This window comes from Limanda limanda, chromosome 19 (genome assembly GCF_963576545.1).
Source record: "Limanda limanda chromosome 19, fLimLim1.1, whole genome shotgun sequence".
NCBI classification, from domain to species: Eukaryota; Metazoa; Chordata; class Actinopteri; order Pleuronectiformes; family Pleuronectidae; genus Limanda; species Limanda limanda.
Window position 1 is genome coordinate 13,106,985 of NC_083654.1, and position 23,287 is coordinate 13,130,271.

A 23,287-nucleotide genomic window follows, 5' to 3' on the forward strand; every position below is an offset into this window, starting at 1 on the left:
GAGCTCATGCCTCCACCAAAAAACAGCCTCCTTAAATATAACTGAATGACTATAGCATATACCTACATAAAAATACAAACAGTCCGGTAGGTGGTGTGGAAGAGTTTCCTAACTAGACCACCCGGTAAAGCTGGTACGTCCTTGACTGGACATAACATCTGTCCCACAGTGTAAAAAATGACAACATTCAGTAGTTTCAGGTAGAAAATGTATACGATGATGCTAATGTCAGCATAAATGTTTTTGAAGTCCAACATCCACCATTTCAACTTGATAAGTTCCAACAGAGCGTCCAGGTTTGATGGCGTTTTCTTTTGTTTGTCTTCTTGGTCTGTGGGTTCATTAAAACCTTTATGTAACTCACCACAATTATTCTGAAGATTTAGGTGCATGACGTTTTTCACATTGTTGATTTTTTCAGAGAAAATGTGTGTTTTTTTCCTCTGTGGCCATTCACTAATCTGTTCCTCCCCGAGACTTTCTTCTGTTTTGTGGGTGCTGGACCTCTCGATGTCTCTTTCTGACCTGTGGAGAAGAACACATAAATATATCAGCAATTTAGGTTTCAGTGTATTTAAGAGTCTTCACCAGTTTGTCTGATATGAGACTGACCGACAACATTGTCTAGGATGCTATCACAGATGTCGACCACACCGCGGTTATCACAGTCCTCACACTGCACAGAAAGGCCCTGAGAACAGAAGGAAGCTCAGAGTCAGGGTCAAACACTCACATCTTTGTTGAAATGTCTAATACATGGCTTCAGATTACCACAGCAACATCTTACCTTCAGTTTATTCTGTTCAAACCAAACCATCCCATATAAACACAGAAGTGTGATGAGTGCCTGAAGAAGAACAGAATGCACAACAGACATTTATGAGTCAGCTTCAAAACTGGGGGTTAGATTATTTTATATGTAAGAAAATACAACAAGTGATCAAATGAACGGAAATCTTGCAAAAAATTTACCAGATTTTACTTTAAATTTCAAATGTACAGTCGTAACTCCATGACTTTAACGGACATTCCATACCACAACAACTCCCCTAACTAACCTTTATCTAACTGTATCCTAATCTAAAATGTATTCTCCTTAAAACGTACATTTGCCACCATAACGTGAGTCTAAATACAGTTTAGTTCCCACAACCTGAATGATACACACACACACACGTAATTTCTTACCAGGCAGAGTAGCCACAGAAGAACATAACTAATCTCTGTCTTGGAAAATAAGTCATATCCAAATTTCACACAGGCAAGAGCCTCCACGGAAGTAATGACTCTGAGGAGAAATATAACAGGACAATTAGATGGATGCTTCTGTGCTCTGGAGCTTTTTAACACAGGCCCATGTATTAAACAATGCCTCCCTCCCTTGGCGATGCAGATTCATTACAACGGAGCTTCTCTGTAGATGTGAAACACATTTGAAATGTAACGTTAGTGCTCCATATTTATCGTTTCTCAGCTATGAGGAGAACTTGCAGTGTGACCTTTCATCATGTAGAAGGGTTCGACTGCACGAGTGAACCTCAGACAGAAGAGTCGTCTCTTTGTTCTGTATTTCAGGCAGAGCCTGCTCCGTTGCCATGGAAACTGGAGCAGACTGAGGGCATCAGCCGCTTTGTGTCTGAGATGAGGTCCGTAACTACATAATGTGATGAATCTCTTTTGGCTAGTAAAAGTACTTGTTGAAAATGGAATCAATATACGGCTACTTCAATAATCAACATTTCAGATCAAATTACCTTTTTATAAACAGTCTATGAAAATTCCCAAAATACACACATTAAAAACTACTACAAAGGATATTCTTAGGGAATTTTAATTCGCTTATTCATTTCAAAATATCCCTGTCAACACGCCTGAACTTTTAACTGGAAGAGATGAACATGTTGCACTAGTGATAAATGGCGTGGGCAGAGTTCTCATCAGGATTAGTTTGATTCAAATATCACTGTGGGTACAGCTGCTTCATTGTGATATAGAATACGCCAACAGGGTCAATGATGACGGTTGGTTAAGTTTACTCATAGATTTCTCAAGCATTGTGAATTTACTGTGAATTCAAAAACTAGCATTAATGTAACTTTCCAACATGTTTATAGATATTCAGACAGAAACTCACCCAAACACCCAACACTGGGTGCCCACTCGTTTGCACTGGGTGTCTGTCAGATACGCATAGTACTGCCTGGAAAAGGTTGAAGAAAAAAGGTTATCTGTTTTTTAACAAATCAAAGCAAACATTTCACATCTTCATACGCCCCAGAGAGCACTGGATCACTTTAAGTTAGTATTTGTTTTGGGTCATATTCAGTTACTTACCGAACAGTGGGTGCAGTGATGGATGCAAGGAGGAGAATGCGACACCAGCTGAGAGGGTGAGACACCTGGAAGACGAAGACGTGTTTGAGGAAGAAGGCGTTCAGCTCCGTCAGCTGTGAAGACAAGAGACGAGGGACACAGAGGACTGAATATGATTCTCAACAGATGGACTGGCCAGACCAACAGGGAGAGCAGGACAAGGGAAAGGGAAATGTTCCCTATAGCCCTAACAGCAGGGGTTTTTGTCGGAGCCTACCTGCCATAAGATCATGAAGAGGTAGATGCCTGCAAGTCTCTGGAAGGACGACTTCGGGTCAAGCCAGCGCACGTAGGTCCAACTGGCCGGGGTGAACTGGAGCACGGCTCGCTTTATCTTTCCCGTGGTGGTGTGGATTTCCCTGAACAGACACAGTGTGTGAGCACAGTTCTTGTTCCCAGCGATGGTGTTTCAATTCATTTCTACGAGCATTATGTTTAATAATGCTCTCAGCTGTGTTTTGCGGTCATGACAGGAAAAGTTTTCCAAAAGTAACTTGAATTTTTAAATACGGGATCCAAATATGAATTATGTATATAATTTTAGAAAAACTCAACAGGAAAGAAAAATGTTTCACTGACTTGATACTGGCCCAGCGGTAGGTCCTCATCTCCAGAAAGCGGCAGGCGGTCATTCCCAGCCAGATGCCTCCTCCATTACACAACAGGATGTCCAGTATCACCTGATCCCACCAGCACTCCGCAAAGTTTGGCAGAAGATGCATGAAAAACAGCTGTGAAAAAGGGTGAAGATGATCATTAAAAACAAATATACCAATGTGGTGTGAAGTTATATCAGATTATTTTCAATCAAGGGGCTCAGAGTTTGCTGGGATTGACTAAATCTAGAAAATGTATTGCTTTTACTGATTTTACATCTTGTTTGGCCATTGGCTCTGTGACGCTCTCTTTTCTGTGATGAGTAACTCTGATGTTTGGCTCAATCTCGTAATCTAATCCCTCCTGTCCAGAGCTGGCAGCAGTCGAGGTTACAGCTCTGATCACGTGTACAATCTCAGTTTTGTTCAGAGGGTTTTTCTCAGGTCAATTCCTGTTGCCTGAGCAGAAGCACTGTTGTTCTAACCACAAATTACAGCTGATAAACTGATGACCTTGCAGACTTTCCAGGGGGTTGAATGATGTTTCGCTGCTGGAACTCTACATTAATTTACATGAGAAACTTTACAGTAGACACACGTTACCTCTGTTAGTTCCCAGGTGATGCTGATGGTCCAGCAGAGGCCGTAGCTGCGGATGAGCAGAGCCTTCAGGGCCCAGCCGGCAAAGTGGCCGAACGCAAAGATGTCAAAGTGGCTCAGGACTCGCTCCCATGTTATCACTGTGCAGTTTACAGCATATTCCTGTCGAATAGAAAGAAGATTGACCAAATCCTAAAATCACAATGGCCACCAACAGAAGAAATCTCATTTTAAGGCTTGTCCTAAAACTGAGATATTCACTATCGTGTTGAGCTTTTCCTCTATTAGTAAAGAGTGAAATACATTCATTTGCATTTGATTAGTTTTATTAGTGGAACACTGAAATGAGGATTAGTGCGCCAATAAAACTCAAATCAAGCCACTTTTATTTAAATAACCAAAAGTTAAAAGTTTTACATTTTACAACCTCTGCACAAAAAAAAAAATTCAAAATCAATTTGATTCAGATAAAAGAATCATCAAAAAAAACAACTAAACAATGAATGACGTGTGTGTGTGTTCCTAAGTCCAAACACTTCTTACCATAATGTCGGCTTCCCGTTTGGCGTAGCGCAGATTTGGGTCCAGCCAGTACATCAGAGACTTCACTTGGTTCCAGTTGAGGAAGATGATGAAAACCAGGAACAGGAAGTACAGAACACTGAGACCTGACCACGACAGGAGAAAAGAGAGTGAGGTTAAAGATATATGAAACGTGGAACTGAAAAGAAAACACAGGGGGCTTTACATCTGATGCACAGTGACTTACCAAACACAATTCTCCATATCGCCGGATGAGGCCTGATAAAAGGTCCTGAAGAGGAAAGTTTAACAAAAGAAAAGTTCACTCACAATCCACCTTCTTGCTCTTGTCCACTGTTTTACCCACAGGATGGAGTTTCTCTAAGCTTTCATGGAAGAGCTCCTCCTCTTCCTCACCAGCCTGGCGATACTCACTCATTATCTACTCAACACCATGCCGATGGTGGGGGAGGGGGGGTTGTTTCGACAAAACACTTGTGGAGTCTCGAGGGTAAACTTTGTTGCAGCAGAATCCAAATACAATTGAAGTCCATGTTGTCCTCATCTTCAGCCATAATAAATGTCTTCAAGCCCCGACATTCATATTCCACTCTAAACAAGGTCATTCACACCGAGTCCTCTGACATTTACTGACTGACTTCAACTGTTTTGGATTCTGCTGCGACGCTGTTTACACCTGAAACTCCACAAGTGTTTTGTGGAATCAAACCCTTACCCCACCTTTCCATCGGCAATAGTGGTGAGTAGATATAGATAATCAGTGGATTTTCATTTTTGGGTGTGAATGTGTCCGGGCAGCAGTTTAAAACAAAAAAGATTTTACTGATCTACTGTAACGTGAGATTAAGAAAAGCAGCAAATCCTAATGTTTTGGAAGCTGGAATCAGATAAAAAGGTTAGATTAAATTATTAGTCATCATATATTTGGGCTTTGAATGACAGAACAGCAACGTGAACAGTGGAGTCATGGGGCGTGTCAGTTCTTGTTCTCTGTTTCTCACCATTGGGAAAAGCAAGGACACTGACGACCAAGAAGAAGGAAACTGCCACAATGAGACCAACTCGCAGATTGTTGTCTGAGTTCTCGTCATTCCTGTTGACGGACCACAGCACGTGTTAACAAAGGGAGGATTGTGAAACCCGCCCCACTCTCTCTCACTCACACACACACACACATACACACACACACACACACACACACACACACACACACACACACACACACACACTCTCTCACTCTCTCACTCTCTCACTCTCTCACACACACACGTACACACACTCAACACTTGTATTACATTGTCACACACACACACACACACACACTCAACACTTGTATTACATTGTCTCACACACACACACACACACACAACACTTGTATTACATTGTCACACACACACACACACACACACACACACACACAACACTTGTATTACATTGTCATACACTCACACACAACACTTGTATTACATTGTCACACACACACACACACACACACACACACACACACACACACACACACACACACACACACACACACACACACTCTCTCTCTCTCAACACTTGTATTACATTATCACAGACACACACACAAACACTCAGCATTTGTATTACATTGTCACACACACACACACACAGACACGCACACACACACACTCTCTCTCTCACCCTCACACACACACACACACACACACACGTACACACACTCACGATTTGTATTACATTGTAACACACACACACACACACTCTCTCACTCTCACTCAACACTTGTATTACATTATCACAGACACAGACACACACACAAACACTCAGCATTTGTATTACATTGTCACACACACAGACACACAGACACACAGACACACAGACACACAGACACACACACAAACACACACACACACACACACACTTGTATTACACTGTCACAGGCAGCTGCAGGTGGCAGAGCAGCAGTTTAACTCTGTGATTTCGAGGCTTGAGAACTAATATGAAAGAGCCGGTTGTTGTTTACCTGGTGAACGCAAAGTACATGAGGCTGAGCACCGTGGCCGTCAGCAGGCTGATGGTGTGCGGCTTGTAGAATAAATCAATGCAGATTTCGTCCACTTGTTGATCGTTTATCGCCCGGAAATGTAGTTTATGGTTGGTGTCTTCCTCCCGCGGGGCTCGGGAAGGAGCGGCCGCCATGATGTCACCGCCGGGTTCGACTTTCTGACTTTCACTCGTGTTATTGAAGCGCTAAAGCTACAAGCTAACAGCTGATGAGAGTGACAGGACGATGTGAGGAACCGGGAACCGCACACCCTGAAAACCCCTGGAGATGGACCAAACCACTGAGCTCACGGGGTGGACACCAGCGAAGTTACACGTTTATTTATATAGATTAAAACCCGTACATTTTAAATACCATATTTTAATAGACCGTTCACACTAGAAATGTATTATTAAAATAATTGCTATGTTTAAAACCCACTCTTATAAGTATCTTAAAGGCACTGGTGTACCCGTACTTGCCCCGTAATGGTACATTCCTGGTTGTTTCCGCTGAGCTCTTCCGCTATTGAACACGTGAGAACAGTTGACATTGCGCGGTCACGAAAGAAGCTGATCTGAGGGAGGAAACACTTTGATACACGAACTGTGAGTAAAATATAAACTTAAAGCTTAAGTCTAATGTGTGTGTCTGGTCTTCCGCTACGTGTTCGTGTGGGGGGTGCCGGTGTGCAGGAGTTCAGAAAGGTACAGAGGAGCGAGATTGTGGGTGAGAAGCGGAAATCTTCAAAACAATGCACCAAGATTCAAGATTTAAGAGTTTATTATCAAAAATGCACAACAATAACCTTAAGCAGTCGCTGGCAATGAAATGCTTGAGTCACAGGCTCTTTTCTAGCAATGCTCAAGTAATTACAACCCAAAAAACTAAATTTGAATAAAATAGTGTAAAATAGAATATCAAAAATTTAAAATAGAAATAATATTTATATACAGTAGCCAACGAAGCTGCTGAAGGAGGTTCCCTTGATGACTTCCCAGACTCATCTTCTGTCATCGAAAGAGTGTTCTCCTAAATGAAGATGTAAGAATAGGCTATACAATAATATAGCAAAGAAACACCACAGGAAATTAGTTGATTTTTACATCGGTTTATAAAATCAGTCAGACAAACCTGAACTCTGTTTTTATTTAGAAAGTGCTTTAAAAATATTATCGACTGTAATTGTTATTACAATTGTGCCGTAATTTACTAATTAAGGTTTTCAATAAAAAAATCTGACAACATGCCCCACCTGGCCCCCCTTAGCAGCGCCGCTTGATCTTTTTATTTTGATATTTGATCTTTGTTTTATCTTGTAAGTTGTGTCTTAGTTGTGTGTCTGTGTTGTATAACCCTGTATAAGCTTTCACAAATGTAGATTACCATTGTCTAGTGATAATAACAGAGTTGTTTCTACATTGTATAGTGCCTGGTTTTATTGAGTCTGTATTAATATTCAATCATTCTTTTATAAATGGACACTTGTGTAAAATGTGGTTTGTATTTTGACAATATAAAACCAAACCAGAGTTAACGTGCCATGTTCATTTGTTCTCTGCAGAGTCACCATGGGTTCGTCCTATGCGCAGGTGTGTTTAAGATGCAGAAGTCTTCTTTGCAGCGTTCCAGCGGCCTCCACCTGGCAGTGTTCCACTCAAGTCCGCCATTGCACAACGGTCTCAAGCACAGCCTCCAAAATCCTCAACGGGTCCTCAATTTTCACAGGGAATCACCAAACAACTCAGGCAAGACAGAGGTGGAAACAACAGATGTTCTATTACAGTGACTTATCAGCTAAACATCTGGCAACTGACGCTAAAGAAGACAAGTTCACAGAAGAGTTGTCAAGAACGGATGTTGTGGCATACAGGAGCCCCCTGTCGCCAATCAGAGATGCTGTGCCTGTGAATGAAAACCAGATGCCATTAGGTACATATTGAATTGCTGTTATTCACAAACGATCTACATTTATAAATGGATGAATTAATTAGTTAATGATCATTGTCAATGCTACCATCTTTCAGATAATTCGATTTCATCTCTGTTGTTTTTCTCATGGGTGTTGAATCTGTTCCATTTGAATTTTCTTAATTTATCAGATCTGGATTCTGTTGCTGAATATTCTGCATTAGAGGAGATCAGTGATGAAGAGGCCATCGCTATATCTGTTCCTGCAGCCATGCCTCCAGCCTCCACCTCGCTTAGAGACTACGTTGACAAGTCAGAGACACTCAGCAAACTAGTACAACTAGGTAATAAAATCAAAGCTGTTTGGAAGCACATATAGAACTGTAGAGGTAAAGGCAATTGTCGTTTGGCCCATGTCTATTTTTTCTAATCCTTCAACATCTTCCTCTCATTTCAGGTGTGAATCTGTGGAAGCTTGAACAAAGGTCCAATGTTGGTTCCATGCTGCTGAGGCTAGACTTCAACACAGACGTGGCCCCGAGGCTGCTGTTTCTCAAAGGGATCGGGGTCGAGGACTCTCGCTTCGGCTATATCATCACACACAACCCCTTCATTCTCACTGAGAGTCTGGAAAACCTGCAGACCAGGTGAAATGAAGAAACATTAGTCTATGTTCTCCACAAAATGATGTAACCACACACACTCTATATTTAATTGCTGTGAAGTCAGGTCTCTGTTAATAACGTTCTATTTTATGATTGTTTGTGAAGGGTCAACTATCTCAAGTCAAAGAAGTTCAGCTCTGAGACTGTTGCATCCATGGTATCCAGAGCTCCGTATCTGCTAAACTTCAGTGTGAAGAGACTGGACAACAGACTGGGTTTTTATCAGCAGCAACTCAAGATCAGTGCTTCTAATGTAAGCGACTTTCTCCAAGTGTCATCACAGTTTGTTGCAAACGTGAATTTGTCGATGGAAAGAAGAAAAGCAAATTTTAACTGTTTGTTTCTCTTTCTAGACCCGTAACATTGTCGGCCGTCTACCCAGGTTACTGTGTGGTAGTTTGGAGCCCGTTAAAGAAAATTTGAAGGTACAAAACTGACCATCCCTGGTTTGACTGACCCATCCTGAGATACTGTGTGTACATATTTTGATTAATTTCCGTGTCTGTGTTTAAATTTGATCCACGTAGGTATGTGAATTTGAGCTCGGCTTTAAGGAAAATGAAATCCAAAGCATCGTTATTGCCGTCCCCAAAGTGCTGACTGCCAATAAAAAAAAGCTCACCCAAATATTTGACCTTCTCCACAACACCATGAAGGTGCCCCACCACCTGATCACCAAGTTCCCACAGGTACTTTACACATCTGCTTGTTCGCTCTTTTGCCAATTAAAGGGATTCATTTTATCTGTGTTGCATTTGTCCATATTCAGAATTGAAACTCGAGTGTCTTTCCTCACATAGGTCCTGAACACCAAGTATCTGCGGGTCAAAGAACGCCACCTGTTCCTCGAGTACCTGGGAAAAGCTCAGTATGACACAACGCTGCCCAGCTACATCTCCCTGGACCGCCTGGTGTCTTTACCAGATGAGACGTTTTGCACTGAACTGGCTTTGGCCACATTGGAAGATTTCTACATGTTCCAAAAGACTCTTTGATTCTTTATAAAGACACATACAAGTGGACAGAGAATAAATACCATGAAGTCAGATACGTGAAAACATGGGTGTCTTTAAACAAAAAGCATAGTGCATCAATGGCGTGTGAAATAAAACCTTTGCTTTGTAAATTTGATGTTTAATAAATGTACACTGTGTAAATAAGCTTCTGTCTAAAGCAACAGTCTATCTAATAAACCATGAACATGCTAAAAGTTCTGTTTGCTTGTGGATGAGCTCCAAATGAGGGACTGTGTGTAAAAAAATCTGGCATATTTGCTTGAGTGTTTGATTTTAAATTAAAGCTTCAACATTCTTGTTAAACAATGTTTATTTATGAAAGCCAGAAAGGAGCATTTCCAGTTTGTAATTTGTTATTTATTCTCTAACATTCATGGTTAGGGTTAAATTAACATTTAGATAATTGTCTTTTATCTATGTTTGACACAAATCTCGAAGTCGTGCTTATCAGATTGTATCCATTTATAAAAGAAAGGAAGATTTTACTGACTTTTTTCACATCCAGGCCACATGGGACCAGGTCTGCTTCCTAAACCACTTCACCTAGATTTGTTAAATCTGGACTAGGTTATCGCAGACAGGTTTAAGATTCTTTAAAATAAAGTTTCAGATTTGTGAAAACTGAAAATATCACATCTTTTTGTGATTTTAAGTTAACTTTCTGGAAGAAGCGTTATTTTTTATTTGGGGATTTATCTATGATTCTTCAGATAAAATCACAGTCCTGATCAGAGGTTAGAAATATTTTTTTTATATAATTTTTTTATAATTTATATTTAATTTTTAGTTTCTGTAGTGATGAATGTGTCAGAAAACTTTTCGATAACATTAATTTACTCTGTTTATTTTTATAATCAAACTCTAAATAATCCAACAACGAAAAAATTGTGTAATGATCAGTGACCTCATCTATCTTACCCATCATGCACTACGCTCGTCCTTAAAGTTAAAGATGGCGTCGAGGGCACCAGGTAATTCCACATCGCTCCTTCCTGATATTTCTCGTTTTAAACCAGCTCTTTAATGTCATGTTAAACGTGTATAGCGTTAAACGTGCTGTTACTTTTCTCATTACGTCGCGTCATGTTCATTTCTCCTGTGTGAATTTGTCTTCTTGCGCATTTGACTTGTGTGTCCTCTGTCCCCGAGCTAGCTGCTGTGCTAGGGGCGCTGAGCGGCTAACGTTAGCTTAGCCGTAGCCGCCGGTTCTCATCACAACAGGGAAATAACCTATTTATTTATATAACAACCACCCACTCACTTTCTCGAAATGTTAACCTAGCGGCTGCTGTCGCGTTTAGCTCTTATTCAGCTCGTTTATGTATAGATAATCCAATGTCTTCTACCGCTAGCTTCTTAGCATCCGAGCCAGTGTTGTGTTCCGCTGTCATGCTAATCTCAGATCGACATGCTATCCACTGTTTGTCCTCCAGTTTTCAATGTTTTAATCAGTCAACCTGACCTGAAGGTCCGAGGTGTGTTTCATGATGTTCACTTGCACAGCTTTAGATATTGAGTCAACAGCACATAACAGATCTTTGCTGGTGTTTGTCTAAAAAGTAATTATATCCTGAGGAAATCAGAATTCAAATCAGGAAGTGGAGGATATACAAAGACTAATGCAGCAATTAGAATGCAAAGTCTCACATTCGAAATCCTACTTAACTAAAGGGTATCGTCATCATAATGCAGTGATGCCAGTATCATTAATAAAAGCTCTGCCGCTGCAGAAAAATGGTCCTTGAATAGTGTATAAATTGAGTTCTGCTGTGTCTTTATGAAGTAGCTGCGTTTATTAACTTCTTTATTAGCATTCATATACTTAGTCCCAGACCCTCTCAACTACAAGGTCAATACCCCTCCACAGGATCACTATAGAGAGAAGGAACAAATAGGAGGCTCTGTTTCAAAATAATCTTTTAGGAACTTTTATAAGCTTTAGTTTTATATTACATACATTTCAAATGTAGTTATTAACCAATATAGGCCTCAAACCATCAAATTGTATTTTCCATAGGAATTTAGTGGAGCATTAATATAATGTAGCAGATACAAATACTCAAGTAGAAAAGGTGCATTACTTGAGCAGTTTTACTTTGTTGCTTTCCACCTCTGCAAAAATGGTGAGTTACATATATAGGCAGAAAAAATACATATATACTCAAGTAGTAGTAGTAATACTGCATCACTGCTGGAGCCAGACCCCTTCCTCTCCACATTTTCTAGTATTTTTTTCTTTTCTTCCTAAAATCAGATTGAACTGACTGATACTGTTGTTCTTGTTATGTCCACAGTAGCGACCGGCCGGCTAATGCTCGGAGTCCGCAAATGGTATTATGGCATGTGTGGCTTCAACAAGCTTGGTAAGGACCCACCGACAAAATGTTTACCAAAATTCTAAATTGTCTTTGATGAACATGTGCCGTTGTATTATTGATTTTCCATCCAGCATCTTCAGCATTGCACGTTTTCTTGTTTTCTGTGTCAGGTTTAATGCGTGATGACACAATCGAAGAAAATTCGGATGTGAAACAGGCCCTGAGCCGGCTTCCAGAGAACGAGCTCAACAACAGGGTGTTCAGGATCAAGAGAGCCCTGGACCTTAACATGAAGCAGCAGATCCTCCCTAAAGATCAGTGGGTGAAATTCGAGGAGGTACACTGAAAACTGCTATTTTAAACTGAGTGACTTTTCCAATAATCAGATCCTACCAGACAGAAATATTGAATTCTCAATGTAAAGGGATTCAGAGAGGTTTAACTAACACATTTTATTTTCCCTGTAGGATATCAGCTACCTGTCGCCATATCTGAATGAGGTGATCCGTGAACGTGAAGAAATGGAAGAGTGGACGAAGAAGTAGATGGTCCTGATCAGAGCTGTTGATCTTGAGTCCGTACATGTTTGTCCCCTGGTTTAATATTTAAAATGAAAAGTGACCCCTATAAGATGGTGCTGATTAAAGAAATATACATTTTCCAAGATTTGCAAGTGTCACGTTTTATAAAACGACAGTGAAACAATCACATGTGTACACCTGGTAGAATGGGATCTGCCCCACATTGCATATAAGATATTTGACTTTAAAAATCCAGTTATATACAACATTTAAACCAGAATATAGACATAAGAACATATACATTAGATACAGGTAACAAAATATTTATCTATGCCACAGTAGTTACATCTTTATCTGCACTGCACATGTGCGAGTTACAGACTATAGGAGGTAATAAATAGACTGGAATTGAATTCCTTTATGATGCTGTAGTCAAACACAGCTAGTCAACTAGATTTACCATCACAGTGATGACTGACTGATAACGCACTGCATTGGCGCTATAACTACAGTGCTCAAAAAAATTAAAGGAACACTTTGAAAACACGTCAGATCTCATTGTGAAAAAAAATTATGTTGGATATTTATACTGATATGGACAGTTTAATGTCTTAGGAACAAAAGGATGCCACATCTTTGATGGAAATAAAAGTTTTCAGCCTACAGAGGGCTCAATTTTATAGACACCCCGAAAATCCTAGTGGAAAAAGTGATGTGGCAGGCTTGTCTATTTTGCCAAAATTAAATTTCTGCAACTCAAAATGCTTCTCGATATCTTGTGTGGCCCCCACATGCTTGTATGCATGCTTGACAACGTCGCGGCATGCTCCTAATGAGACAACGGATGGTGTCTTGTGGGATGTCCTCCCAGATCTGTCTAAGGGCATCAGTGAGCTCCTGTAAAGTCTGAGGAGCAACCTGGCGGCGTCTGATGGATCGAAACATAATGTCCCAGAGGTGTTCTATCAGGTTTAGGTCAGGTGATCGTGAGGGCCATTCATTTGCATCAATTTCTTCATCCTCCAGGAACTGCCTGCATACCCTTGCCACATGAGGCTGTGATTATCGTGCATCAGGAGGAACCCAGGACCTACTGCACCAGCGTAGGGTCTGACCATGGGTTCAAGGATCTCATCCCGATACCTAATGGCAGTAAGACTGCCGTTCTCTAGCCTGTAGAGGTCTGTGCGTCCCTCCATGGATATGCCCCCCAAGACCATCACTGACCCACCACCAAACCGGTTATGCTGAACGATGTTGCAGGCAGCATAGCGTTCTCCTTGGCTTCTCCAGAACCTTTCACGTTCTGCTCAGGTGAACCTGCTCTCATCTGTGAAAAGCACAGGGCGCCAGTGGCGGACATGCCAATTCTGGTGTTCTATAGCAAATGCCAATCGAGCTCCACGGTGCTGGGCAGTGAGCACAGGGCACACTACAGGACGTCGCGCCCTGAGGACCTCCTCATGAAGTCTGTTTCTTACTGTCTGGGCAGAGACATTCACACCAGTGGCCTGCTGGAGGTCATTCTGTAGGGCTCGGGCAGTGCTCAACCTGTTCCTCCTTGCACAAAGCAGCAGATATCGGTCCTGCTGATGGGTTGAGGACCTTCTACGGCCCTGTCCAGCTCTCCTAGAGTAACTGCCTGTCTCCTGGAATCTCCTCCATGTTCTGGAGATTATGCTGGGAGACACATTAAATCTCCTTGCAACGGCACGCATGGACGTGCCATCCTGGAGGAGTTGGACAATCTGTGCAACTTCTGTAGGGTTAAGAAAAATCGCCTCATGCTCCCAGTAGAGATAATGACTCTAGCTTAAGCCAACACTAATGGAAAACCAGTCGAAGTGATCAAGAGGGAGAAACTTGAAATGGCCTCCACATGCAAAACCACTCCTATTTTGGGGGTCTTCTCATTGTTGCCCCTCTAGTGCACCTGTTGTTAATTCCATCAACACCAATGCAGCTGAAACTGATTAACAACCCCCTCTGCTACTTAACTGACCAGATAATTATCAAAAAAGTGCAATTGAATTCATGCCATACCCTGATAAAAAAGTGTTCCTTTAATTTTTTTGAGCAGTGTAAATTAAATAGGGCCAATTCTACCAGACCATTCATTTGATCTCTAATCATCTTTCTGAGCCTGTGATCTCCTGTTGTCCACTTCCTCGATGGTTCCTATAAAGTTCCCCATGACACTGTTGAAAGACTTTAGCATGGATACCCCCAGCTCGTTGTTGGTTTCATGAATGTCTGGATCATAGACCCCCATATGTGGTGTGCACACCTTGACATTCCCCCTACCACATCCCTCCAGGATGCTCAGCAGCTGACATCTGACCTCCTGAAACAACTCACAGTTGTAAATCAGTAGGACTGAATCATCAAGAGGATAAGCAACATCCTCGGGGTAGCACTCTCGGGGAACTGGTACCTCTATGTACCTAAACTTTGGAAAACTTCTAGACAGCATGGAGAATAGGCTCCGCTGGGCTGTAGAGGTCAGAGGGTTTCCCAGGAGTTTGAGCTCCTCCAGCATCTGACAGGGAGCCAGAGCGAGAGAGAGGGCGTCGATGTGCTCGTCTTCGATGTTGCACTCCTCGAGGGTCAGGCTGGCCAGTGTGGCAGAGCAGCGGCTGAGCAGTTTGTGGAAGCCAGTGGGGAAGGAGTCGAAGACGTCGTGTCCACTGATGTCCAGGCGGACCAGGGCCTCACTGTGGAGGCTGTTGGACAAGTACGTCATGTCCGTGCGGGTCAGACAGCAGTTGGCCAACTCTAAGCACTGCAGAGGTGTGTTGAGAGGACTGGAAAGAGAAATGTAGTGGTGTTGAATGAGATTAAAGTGCAACACAATTGTACATTTTTATTCAGTAAGTAGCAGGCAGACACACTTGAGTGGTTTGTGTTGGGTAGGATTACTCATTTGTTCTTTGCAACAAATATTGAAACCCCCAAATTTATTTATGTGTGTTCTTTTCTCATATTTTGCTCATTTTTTGACATTTTAAATGTTCAAATTACACGCTTCGATTGACAGCTCTGATTTATGGATTTTTTTATTTGTTGGCTCTGAAATGCAAACACAACAACAAATCAAGAAGCACGACAGCATAACCTCAAACGGAAAAGGCTTGTTGCTGATTGGATGGACGCATTGTCCATGTGTTTTGTTGTTGTGTTTTGTTATTTGCGGTTGTCTATTTTGGTTTGCAGTAGTGAATTGCACTTCAGGGCCACCATAGTTTTATCCTCCTGCTCTATTTCCAATCGAACTGTCAAGCATATCTCACCAGCAGCTGTCTGTCCTTACACTGGCATCTTTCAGCTAACAGTTAAATACATCCCATTCTTATACATGAGCTTGAAAGCTGCTTTGTGCTGTGATGCTGGTGAGAGGTTTTGATTTTGAGCTGTATTAAAGCTCATGAAGCTGCAATGTGCCGGTAAGTTATCTCATTTATACAAAGGACATGTGTTCTGTTTTGTTCTACATCTGTCTATTCACTGACCTCAGCACCCTGCGTAGTTGTCCAGTAAGAGTGGAGAATCCCATGTAGAGCTCAGTCAGGCTCAGTTTTGCCAGCAGGTTTCCGATGGTGGCCAACAGATTCTCGTCAGAGGCCAACCTCCGAACATCCAGCGCCCCAGCCGGCAGGGTCAGAGACTGAAGTTTAGGGAAATCCACCCGGGACAGCAGCACCTCCAGATGTGGGGCCTCCAGGGGAACATTGTGGACCATCTCGAGCTTTGTGATGGATTCGGGCTCTGCGAGCCGGAGAACATAGAAGAGCTGCTTAAGAGCGAGAGAATCGGCCCGAAAAACAATGAAACGTAGCTTCAGTGGACAGCAGCGGAGGAGGAGGAAGGCTTGAGTCACAAGCTCATAGTTGCGGCCTGTGACAAAGCCGTTCAGACGGACGTCGACCGACACGTCGAAGGCAGATCGGGACACATCCAAGGCTTGCATGGCGACCACAATCTCATAGCAGATTTGGGTCAGGAGGTGGGTTCTTGCCCATCGACCCAGGGTGGAGCGGCAGTGACAGTCTTGGTGCTCGATGTCTTTCAGGCCAGTGAGGTCCACCACACGGAGGCACTTGGCATACATTGTTGGAGGAGACAGAACGTAATCCTGAAGAAAACAAAATAAAGTTCACATACATTTGATGTGACCAACTGACTGAGAACCCTGATAATGCATGGATGTGACAAGAAGAGGATCAGATGCACTTGAGAACAGTGACGTACCTTTAAGCCGGTCATAAACGCCACCAGACAGAGCCGACAGGTGCTTGAGGTGAGGTCCGTCTGACAGTCGACTGTTTTTCCCAGGAGCCTCTGCATGTTGAGCTCGGGAAGAGGCCATGTCTGGACCAGGGCACGCAGCAGGTCGGCCTGCTCGTGGAGGTAGCAGGCCTTGAAGAGAAGTGGGTAGAGATTAAAAGACAAACAGTTGAGGTTCTCCAGAGCGGTTGGACCAGTCTGGACAAAACTCTCTGCAGCGAGGAAACCTAGGGACTTCATGTTCCAGGTTGTCTTCCCTGCTTGTCGCACAAATCAAAGCTCCGCCTGTCAGTGTCTTCCCTCCTCAGCTTTCTGCTTTGTTGGTGTCCTGTGCTGTTGTCTATCCGAGGTTGTGCATTTGTCTGGGACAGGGCACGCTGCGTTGAGGCAGGAATTAGGCGCTGGGGTCTTGTGGTAGGTCAGCGGTCTGATTTATTTTTAGGAACAGCTGTCTCTCGTCCTTTTATCTGGGGCACGGTGTCCACTTGCATTTTTTACCAGAGAGATAACAGGAAGAGCGTGGCTTGGAAACCTGTCACTATTCACACACACACACACACACACACACACGCTGTAACGACCAAAGAAAACAATGTTGTGAGAGCAGAAATAGAAAAGCAACATAGGAACAATCTAAATATAGTGAAACAAACGCAATTAAATACAAAATTTGGATGTAGAGACACACACAGGAGCTCTCTGTGTGCTCACACGCATCATAAACCCATGGGACAAAAGTTTCATAAATCAACAGGACGATAATCGTAAACATGGACATTGCAACCAAAGAGTTAAATATCATCTGAAAAGTCAAGTCAAACACGTGATGTGAGTTTGAATGAGTTGAAGACTCCACAAGAATTCTGATGCTGCTGGCTGCTGGGTTCCTCTGCTGCACTTGCTTGTCTTTTCCAGCCTGTGTTTAACTAAAAACCCTATAGACTAAGTAGCAGGGGAAAATGTGCTTTTAATAAATTAATTGATATGTCGACCAACAGAAAATTACCCGTCAACTATTTGTCTGTCAGTGCCTGTCAGTGCTCGGGCCCTAATAAACCATTTTTTTTCTTATGAAAAGTAACAATGTGTTCATCAACATTTCCCGCAAATGACTTCAGAAAAATATTATTTTCAGATTCATTATGTAGTGTACATTATGTTCGACTGAAGCTTGTGTCAATGGAGATATATTCCAAAAAAGAAAAACAAACTAGAATTGGTCCCTAAAAGCAGACTGCAGCTATCAAGTTCAAGAGGCCACAGTGACCTTTGACCACCCAAACCTTATCAATTAATTGTCTTGAGGTGTTCATGAGGCAAGAAGTGTTTTGTGAGTTAAGTAATAATCAGTTCATCTGGGACAGACTGACAACTGGAAAACATAATGTCTCCAGTCCTTGACTGTCCCTGGCAAGGAGACATAAATACTGATGTTTGACGTTGATTTCGACATCTGAAATATAACCTGCTATTGTTACTGCAGAGTTTCTATTACTCTTACAAACAATCTATTGTGCCAAGAAATGAGGAAATACTCAAACTTCAGTTTGTTTCTGTTTAAGGAGATTTATTACCTCTGAATCGTTTGCTCACATTGAGTAAATACAGCCAACAGAAAAAACTGAAAACAAATATTGGAATTTCCAGGTTGTTATATGAAGTGTGAACTATAAAAAGTTGAATTATTCAAATTATTGTTGAATTTATATTCTTACATTTAGCCAGAAAATAAATATATCATCATGTCAGAATAAATTAACAGAATAAAAACATTTACATGACAGACATACTCTGTTTTAATTTTAGCATTATGTTAGTACCATCAAGCAGAGAAGACATCTTCTTCAGCCGTCTGCGGCTCGGGAGACAGAGTGGGTTGTCTACTGACCACAGGCTCGGTCGTATGATCCCCGGCTCCTTCAGTCAAAAAGTGTAATAATAGTAGTGCAGCATATATTAGTGCTATATGAATGTGACTTATACTGTAAAGACTAGATACAATCCATGCACCACGTTGTTAGTAGGCAGTGCTGGGAGGATTTCAAAATAAAAGCATTATACATCCCTGCACAGTGCACCTTTACATTTCATGTTCTACCTGAGAGAAAACTGATAATCTAAAGTGCATTAAAAGTGTCATTCAGTCGGCAATGACCTGACCTTCCAGGACCTAGTGTGGGTAATCTAACAGCACCTTGTTTGATTTAGATAAAAGTGTCTCAACCTGTTTCCACCACTCAGTGAATTGAATATAAAGGAGACGACTTGAGGACCAACCCTTCTCCCCTGAATCCAATTTGTTGTGTTTGGAATGTGTTTATGAAGGGTGGTAGTGGTGGTGGTGATGATGATGATGGTGCTCGTGGTGGTGATGATGCTCATGTCTCTGGGCCCCACCTGGGAGAGGAAGTTTACTGAGCCTCTCTCTCTCCTCCCCTGGTTGGAACTGGGGGCCAGGATGTCTCAGGGGCGTGGGAGCCTCTTGCACCCTGGAACGAAGCCTCTTGCTGTGGGTAAGATGGGGAGGACTTTGGGCTGGAGGGTGAGACTGGGTCGGATGGCACCATGAAGCGGGATGTTGGCCGTGCAGCCTGCAGGACTTTCCCTCTCCTCTGCTCCTGTCTTTGCCCGCTGACACCGGCTTATTCTTGAGAGAATGGAGGATTGAGGGGCTTCCAGGGGACTCAGAGGAGATGCAGTGCGCTCTTCCTGCCACCGGGTGGTGCTGAGAAGCAGAGTGGGTTTGATGTCCTGGGTCCAGACAGGGTGACTCTGGAAAAAAATAGGAAAAACCACTTAAATTAAATCAAATTAAGACATTTTAATAATGTGAGGCGTTTACGTTGTGATATCTGCAAACATCATAACAAAAGAGTAGTTTCTGTGCCTGTATTGTCAAATTTAGAGGTGTAGTTCTCAATGCCAGCTAGATCCAGGTAATGGTTTCTGCGCTCAATGTTTTCATCCACACAGTAAAGTTTCGTCGCCGGGCTTCCAGCCTCCTGAGACGCTCCTGAGTCCTTTTCTGTGGCTGGTTTCAGTGAGAGAGATACAAATCATCAAATCATATAGTCTGCATAGTCTACAGTTCTGAGCCATGCAACAGGTTTGACAAAATGTCTTTTTCGATTCCTCAGTATTTCCCCTACACGTGTCATTTTGATGGTTTGGAGAGCCATGGTAAAACAAGTAATTTTACCTGTTTGTGAAATCTTCTCCGGGCAGGCTGAGGGAGCTACAGCGAGATTGATCTTCAGCGGTGTGTTGTCCGAACAAGGCTGCTTCACAGAGGCCTCCAGAACCTTACACATGGAGTGTATGAGACTGGACATACCCTGTACAACACACACTCACACAATGTGTACACAAAAACTTAAAACACATTTGCCAATGCCAATTATCCAAACACATGAGAATCACTGTCATGTGATTTTCTGCAAAACAAATCCCACAATCCATTGGTCAGAAGCGTGAAGACGAACACTCACACCAGCGTGGTTTTTCTTCTGCTTTGTCTCTTTATTGTCTGAAAATGAAATGTTCTTTTCCTTGTCATGTGTCGTCTTCGTTGGCAAAACTACTAAGAAACACACAGAGATGAACTGTGAGTAACAGTATTTGTCAGATTCACATAACTAGGTGTAACAACAGTTATTACTATTAGATAAAGATGGTTCATTATTGTAGAGATATGACATTTGTTAATGCACAGGTTACATTTTTCCTCCTTGGATAGCTCATTCAAGACAAGATTAGCTTTAATCACTATTGTGTTAACATTTGTAATTGATTTCATCTTTGTTATAAACTGTTGATCAGAAGTCCAAACTCTTCCACAGAGGAATAAAACCGATGAGTTTAAATTCACCTCATGTCTAATTTTGCTGGGAAATACAGGGAATATAACGTGTCAAAGCTTATGTATCAAAAGTGGTAGTGCGCTAAATCTACCCAATAAGAAGGGAGAGACACATCAATATAATGCATGTTACTCTGTACTCACCCTTGAGGTTGCAGCTATGGTCGGACTTGCCCAAGTTCTGTGAGAAACATGAGCGAGAGAAAGAGGAAGCGATTAAGTGATTTTTCACGTCCCCTGAGTGTTGAGATGGAGACGCGAGCAAAGCTGAACAATCCCTGAACTTCTGGTGTGTAATTATTTCCAGGAAACTGTCACCAGCATCCCTTTGACGATAATCAATATCAATACTGGTGATATGTTAACAGATGAAGCAGTGATTTGCATTTTTTTAATTACCCACATTAAAAGACACAAAATAAAAGTAAATTGGACAGCAGAGTAATACGAGACGGAGTAAATTCGAAGTCTTGTTTCTAATGTTGGAAAAAGAGAGTTCATATTGCACTAAATTGGGCAGATTTCAGCAGAGTCATGGAGAATCAAACTATAATAGGCTGGAAAATGTAACCACAGGAAGCAGTCTGCTATTAACACGCACAGAAACTCCACCACCAACCGTTACACAACTTGGAGTTGACGTCTTTTCCCCTAACAACTACACAACTCTCCAGAATGTCTGTACAACATGGTACAAAATAAACGTGTGTCCTCTAAACTCTAAAACAAGAAAAGTGCTGATAACTCACATCAGATCTCATGACTGCAGTGATAGAAGATTCAATTTAGTGAGGAGGAGACAACATGTCTTTGTCATCTCTATTTTAGACCAGTGTTAAAACTAATTTACGCTTCCAACATGCAGCCCTGTGATCCTTCGAAGCACATAAAAACAACTGTTATTTACTCTCACCATCATGAATCTGGTTGCACAGATAAAACCAGTGTGTTTGTAGCTATGGGGAGAGTGTGTGAGCATCACCAGCTTTTAGTCTTAGAGGAATAAAAACGAAAATGAGGATTATTATTAAACTATTTCTGATTCCAAGCCCCAAAACGTGAGGGTATCATTAAAGTCTACATGTGATGCCATGTACGCAACACCCACCACACCTCTCCACACCCTCCACACATCCAAAGACCGCTGACCCCCCCCACCCTCACACTCTGTCTGGAGAAGGAAAGCAGTTCCAGATGTGGAGACTTTTTTTCCCCCCTCCATTGCACGCCTGTATAAAGAGCTGGCTGTTTGGAGGAGGGTAGCGGCTCTGCTGCACTTCACAGACTTGGAAGTCTCTTTATAGAGAAAGGGCGGAGGAGGGGGAGGATGTAGGCGACCATGCCTCCATACACCTTTTATGTCTCTTGGATGAGATGTGAGCCGACACTGTTTCGTCCAAAAGCTGCGGGCGGTGGCATTTATTTAAAGCAGTACATGAGGAGGCTGCTAAAGTTCGTGTTTTTTCTTGTTTTTTTAGTTCTGCAGTATGAGATCTGAGCTATGTGGGCTACATGTGCAGCTCCTAAGCATGTATGATGTTGTTCTGGAGGTTTTACTTATAAACCGTTTAGGGCCAAGTAAAGTAATTTAATAAATATAACTTCAAATGCACATATGGATTATTCAGATGAGGATACACCCCTCAGATCCATCTTTAATGATAATTATTTCTCAGAAGCTACAAAATATAATTTAAACAGAAATGAAACCTCTGTGATAAGCATGTGACAAGTTTCCATCACCAGCAATATACTAAATAATACTGCTACTAATAACAACAACAACAACAACACAATCTCTACCTCTGTCAGTTTGCCTCTGTGTTTGTGCTCCAGTTCCCCCTGACAAGTCAACACACTGGGGGCCAGACTATCACCTGCAAAACATAAATATAAAGTATATATATTTAAAAAAGAAAACACACACACACGTCAGTGCACAGTGGTTGAATTGGATGTAATCACAGTCTCACCTTCAGGACTCTGTCTGCGTTTCAAAGCTGAGAAAAAGGAGACCAAAGTAAATAAGTGATGTGTGGTAATATGTATTTAATAAAAGAAAGTCAAATTTGATGTAAAGTCTCACCAAGTTTGGACTGTAACTTGCCCATACTCCTGTTTGTCCTTTTTGATCAGTGAAAACTCATGTCCAACTCATGAGGAGAAATGAGCCTGATGTTACTGAGCATCAGACCTCTCTCTCTCTTTCTCTCACTCTACCTCTCTCTCTCTCCCTCTCCCTGGTTTGACTGGGGTGTTTATCAAAGAGTGTAGCGTCAGAGCAAGAGAACTCCCCTCGGCACACTTCCTGCTTCCTATATATCAGACAGATATGTGGAGTTTCATTGTGGCTTCTTGTTTTTGAGACATGAAGTATAATTCATATGCAGTTACACATTGTATATCAAACAATATTATTAATTATTATATTACATATTTAAGAGCTTTTCTTTATCATAGGAATCCTAAAACTTTGGTGTATTTAAGTATAAGACACATGATTTGTCAGTGACATTTATAGAACTGGTTCTGTATTGTTGAAGATAACTATTTTGACATAAATGTGCTTTGAGAA

General features: G+C 41.9%; 5 protein-coding genes across 5 annotated transcripts in view; 2 read left to right on the top strand and 3 right to left on the bottom strand.

Annotated features, from left to right (window-relative positions):
* Nucleotides 1-6,370, bottom strand: part of ptdss1b (phosphatidylserine synthase 1b) — a 6,918-nt gene extending 548 nt beyond the window's left edge. The window contains exons 1-13 of the mRNA XM_061092630.1: nt 6,118-6,370; nt 5,114-5,205; nt 4,339-4,383; nt 4,113-4,237; nt 3,573-3,731; nt 2,953-3,104; nt 2,591-2,732; nt 2,335-2,447; nt 2,135-2,200; nt 1,189-1,288; nt 788-847; nt 613-691; nt 1-525 (exon numbers count right to left, since the gene is read on the bottom strand). The exon at nt 1-525 is cut by the window's left edge and continues 548 nt beyond it. Of these exons, the coding sequence (XP_060948613.1) occupies nt 401-525; nt 613-691; nt 788-847; nt 1,189-1,288; nt 2,135-2,200; nt 2,335-2,447; nt 2,591-2,732; nt 2,953-3,104; nt 3,573-3,731; nt 4,113-4,237; nt 4,339-4,383; nt 5,114-5,205; nt 6,118-6,293 (1,434 nt within the window). The 5' untranslated portion in view covers nt 6,294-6,370 and the 3' untranslated portion in view covers nt 1-400. The remainder of the gene's footprint in view (nt 526-612; nt 692-787; nt 848-1,188; nt 1,289-2,134; nt 2,201-2,334; nt 2,448-2,590; nt 2,733-2,952; nt 3,105-3,572; nt 3,732-4,112; nt 4,238-4,338; nt 4,384-5,113; nt 5,206-6,117) is intronic.
* A 306-nt stretch (nt 6,371-6,676) lies between these two features.
* On the top strand, nt 6,677-9,874 carry mterf3 (mitochondrial transcription termination factor 3). The gene is made up of 8 exons (XM_061093050.1): nt 6,677-6,746; nt 7,703-8,070; nt 8,241-8,393; nt 8,507-8,696; nt 8,820-8,967; nt 9,068-9,139; nt 9,242-9,403; nt 9,515-9,874. The coding sequence occupies exons 2-8, from the start codon at nt 7,710-7,712 to the stop codon at nt 9,707-9,709; spliced, it is 1,281 nt and encodes a 426-aa protein (XP_060949033.1). The 5' UTR covers nt 6,677-6,746; nt 7,703-7,709; the 3' UTR covers nt 9,710-9,874.
* Nucleotides 9,875-10,639: 765 nt separating this feature from the next.
* On the top strand, nt 10,640-12,712 carry LOC133025973 (cytochrome b-c1 complex subunit 7). Its single transcript, XM_061092776.1, has 4 exons — nt 10,640-10,701; nt 12,025-12,093; nt 12,219-12,385; nt 12,516-12,712. The coding sequence occupies exons 1-4, from the start codon at nt 10,683-10,685 to the stop codon at nt 12,591-12,593; spliced, it is 333 nt and encodes a 110-aa protein (XP_060948759.1). The 5' UTR covers nt 10,640-10,682; the 3' UTR covers nt 12,594-12,712.
* Nucleotides 12,713-14,694: 1,982 nt separating this feature from the next.
* Nucleotides 14,695-17,093, bottom strand: lrrc14b (leucine rich repeat containing 14B). The gene is made up of 3 exons (XM_061092181.1): nt 16,818-17,093; nt 16,079-16,701; nt 14,695-15,373 (listed from the first exon to the last, which is right to left on the bottom strand). Exons 1-3 carry the CDS (start codon nt 17,091-17,093, stop codon nt 14,695-14,697), a joined length of 1,578 nt encoding a protein of 525 aa, XP_060948164.1.
* A 2,077-nt stretch (nt 17,094-19,170) lies between these two features.
* Nucleotides 19,171-22,823, bottom strand: LOC133025517 (protein naked cuticle homolog 2). Its single transcript, XM_061092191.1, has 8 exons — nt 22,799-22,823; nt 22,686-22,712; nt 22,516-22,589; nt 20,857-20,893; nt 20,342-20,433; nt 20,053-20,188; nt 19,741-19,884; nt 19,171-19,625 (listed from the first exon to the last, which is right to left on the bottom strand). The coding sequence occupies exons 1-8, from the start codon at nt 22,821-22,823 to the stop codon at nt 19,171-19,173; spliced, it is 990 nt and encodes a 329-aa protein (XP_060948174.1).
* Between the last annotated feature and the right edge of the window lie 464 nt (nt 22,824-23,287).

Coding starts and splice junctions, on each gene's coding strand:
- LOC133025973 (XM_061092776.1), top strand. Junction 12,094..12,218: donor GTGTGGCTTCAACAAGCTTG/GTAAGGACCCAC, acceptor TTTCTGTGTCAG/GTTTAATGCGTGATGACACA. Junction 12,386..12,515: donor AGTGGGTGAAATTCGAGGAG/GTACACTGAAAA, acceptor TTTTCCCTGTAG/GATATCAGCTACCTGTCGCC.
- LOC133025517 (XM_061092191.1), bottom strand. CDS start 22,823: ATGGGCAAGTTACAGTCCAAACTTG. Junction 22,713..22,798: donor CAAGTTACAGTCCAAACTTG/GTGAGACTTTAC, acceptor CCTTTTTCTCAG/CTTTGAAACGCAGACAGAGT. Junction 20,894..22,515: donor ACAGAGGCAAACTGACAGAG/GTAGAGATTGTG, acceptor TGTTTCTCACAG/AACTTGGGCAAGTCCGACCA.
- mterf3 (XM_061093050.1), top strand. CDS start 7,710: ATGGGTTCGTCCTATGCGCAGGTGTGTTTAAGATGCAGAAGTCTTCTT. Junction 8,697..8,819: donor CTGGAAAACCTGCAGACCAG/GTGAAATGAAGA, acceptor TTGTTTGTGAAG/GGTCAACTATCTCAAGTCAA. Junction 8,968..9,067: donor TCAAGATCAGTGCTTCTAAT/GTAAGCGACTTT, acceptor TTCTCTTTCTAG/ACCCGTAACATTGTCGGCCG.
- lrrc14b (XM_061092181.1), bottom strand. CDS start 17,093: ATGAAGTCCCTAGGTTTCCTCGCTGCAGAGAGTTTTGTCCAGACTGGT. Junction 16,702..16,817: donor CGTTTATGACCGGCTTAAAG/GTACGTCACTGT, acceptor TGTTTTCTTCAG/GATTACGTTCTGTCTCCTCC. Junction 15,374..16,078: donor CAACTACGCAGGGTGCTGAG/GTCAGTGAATAG, acceptor TTCTCTTTCCAG/TCCTCTCAACACACCTCTGC.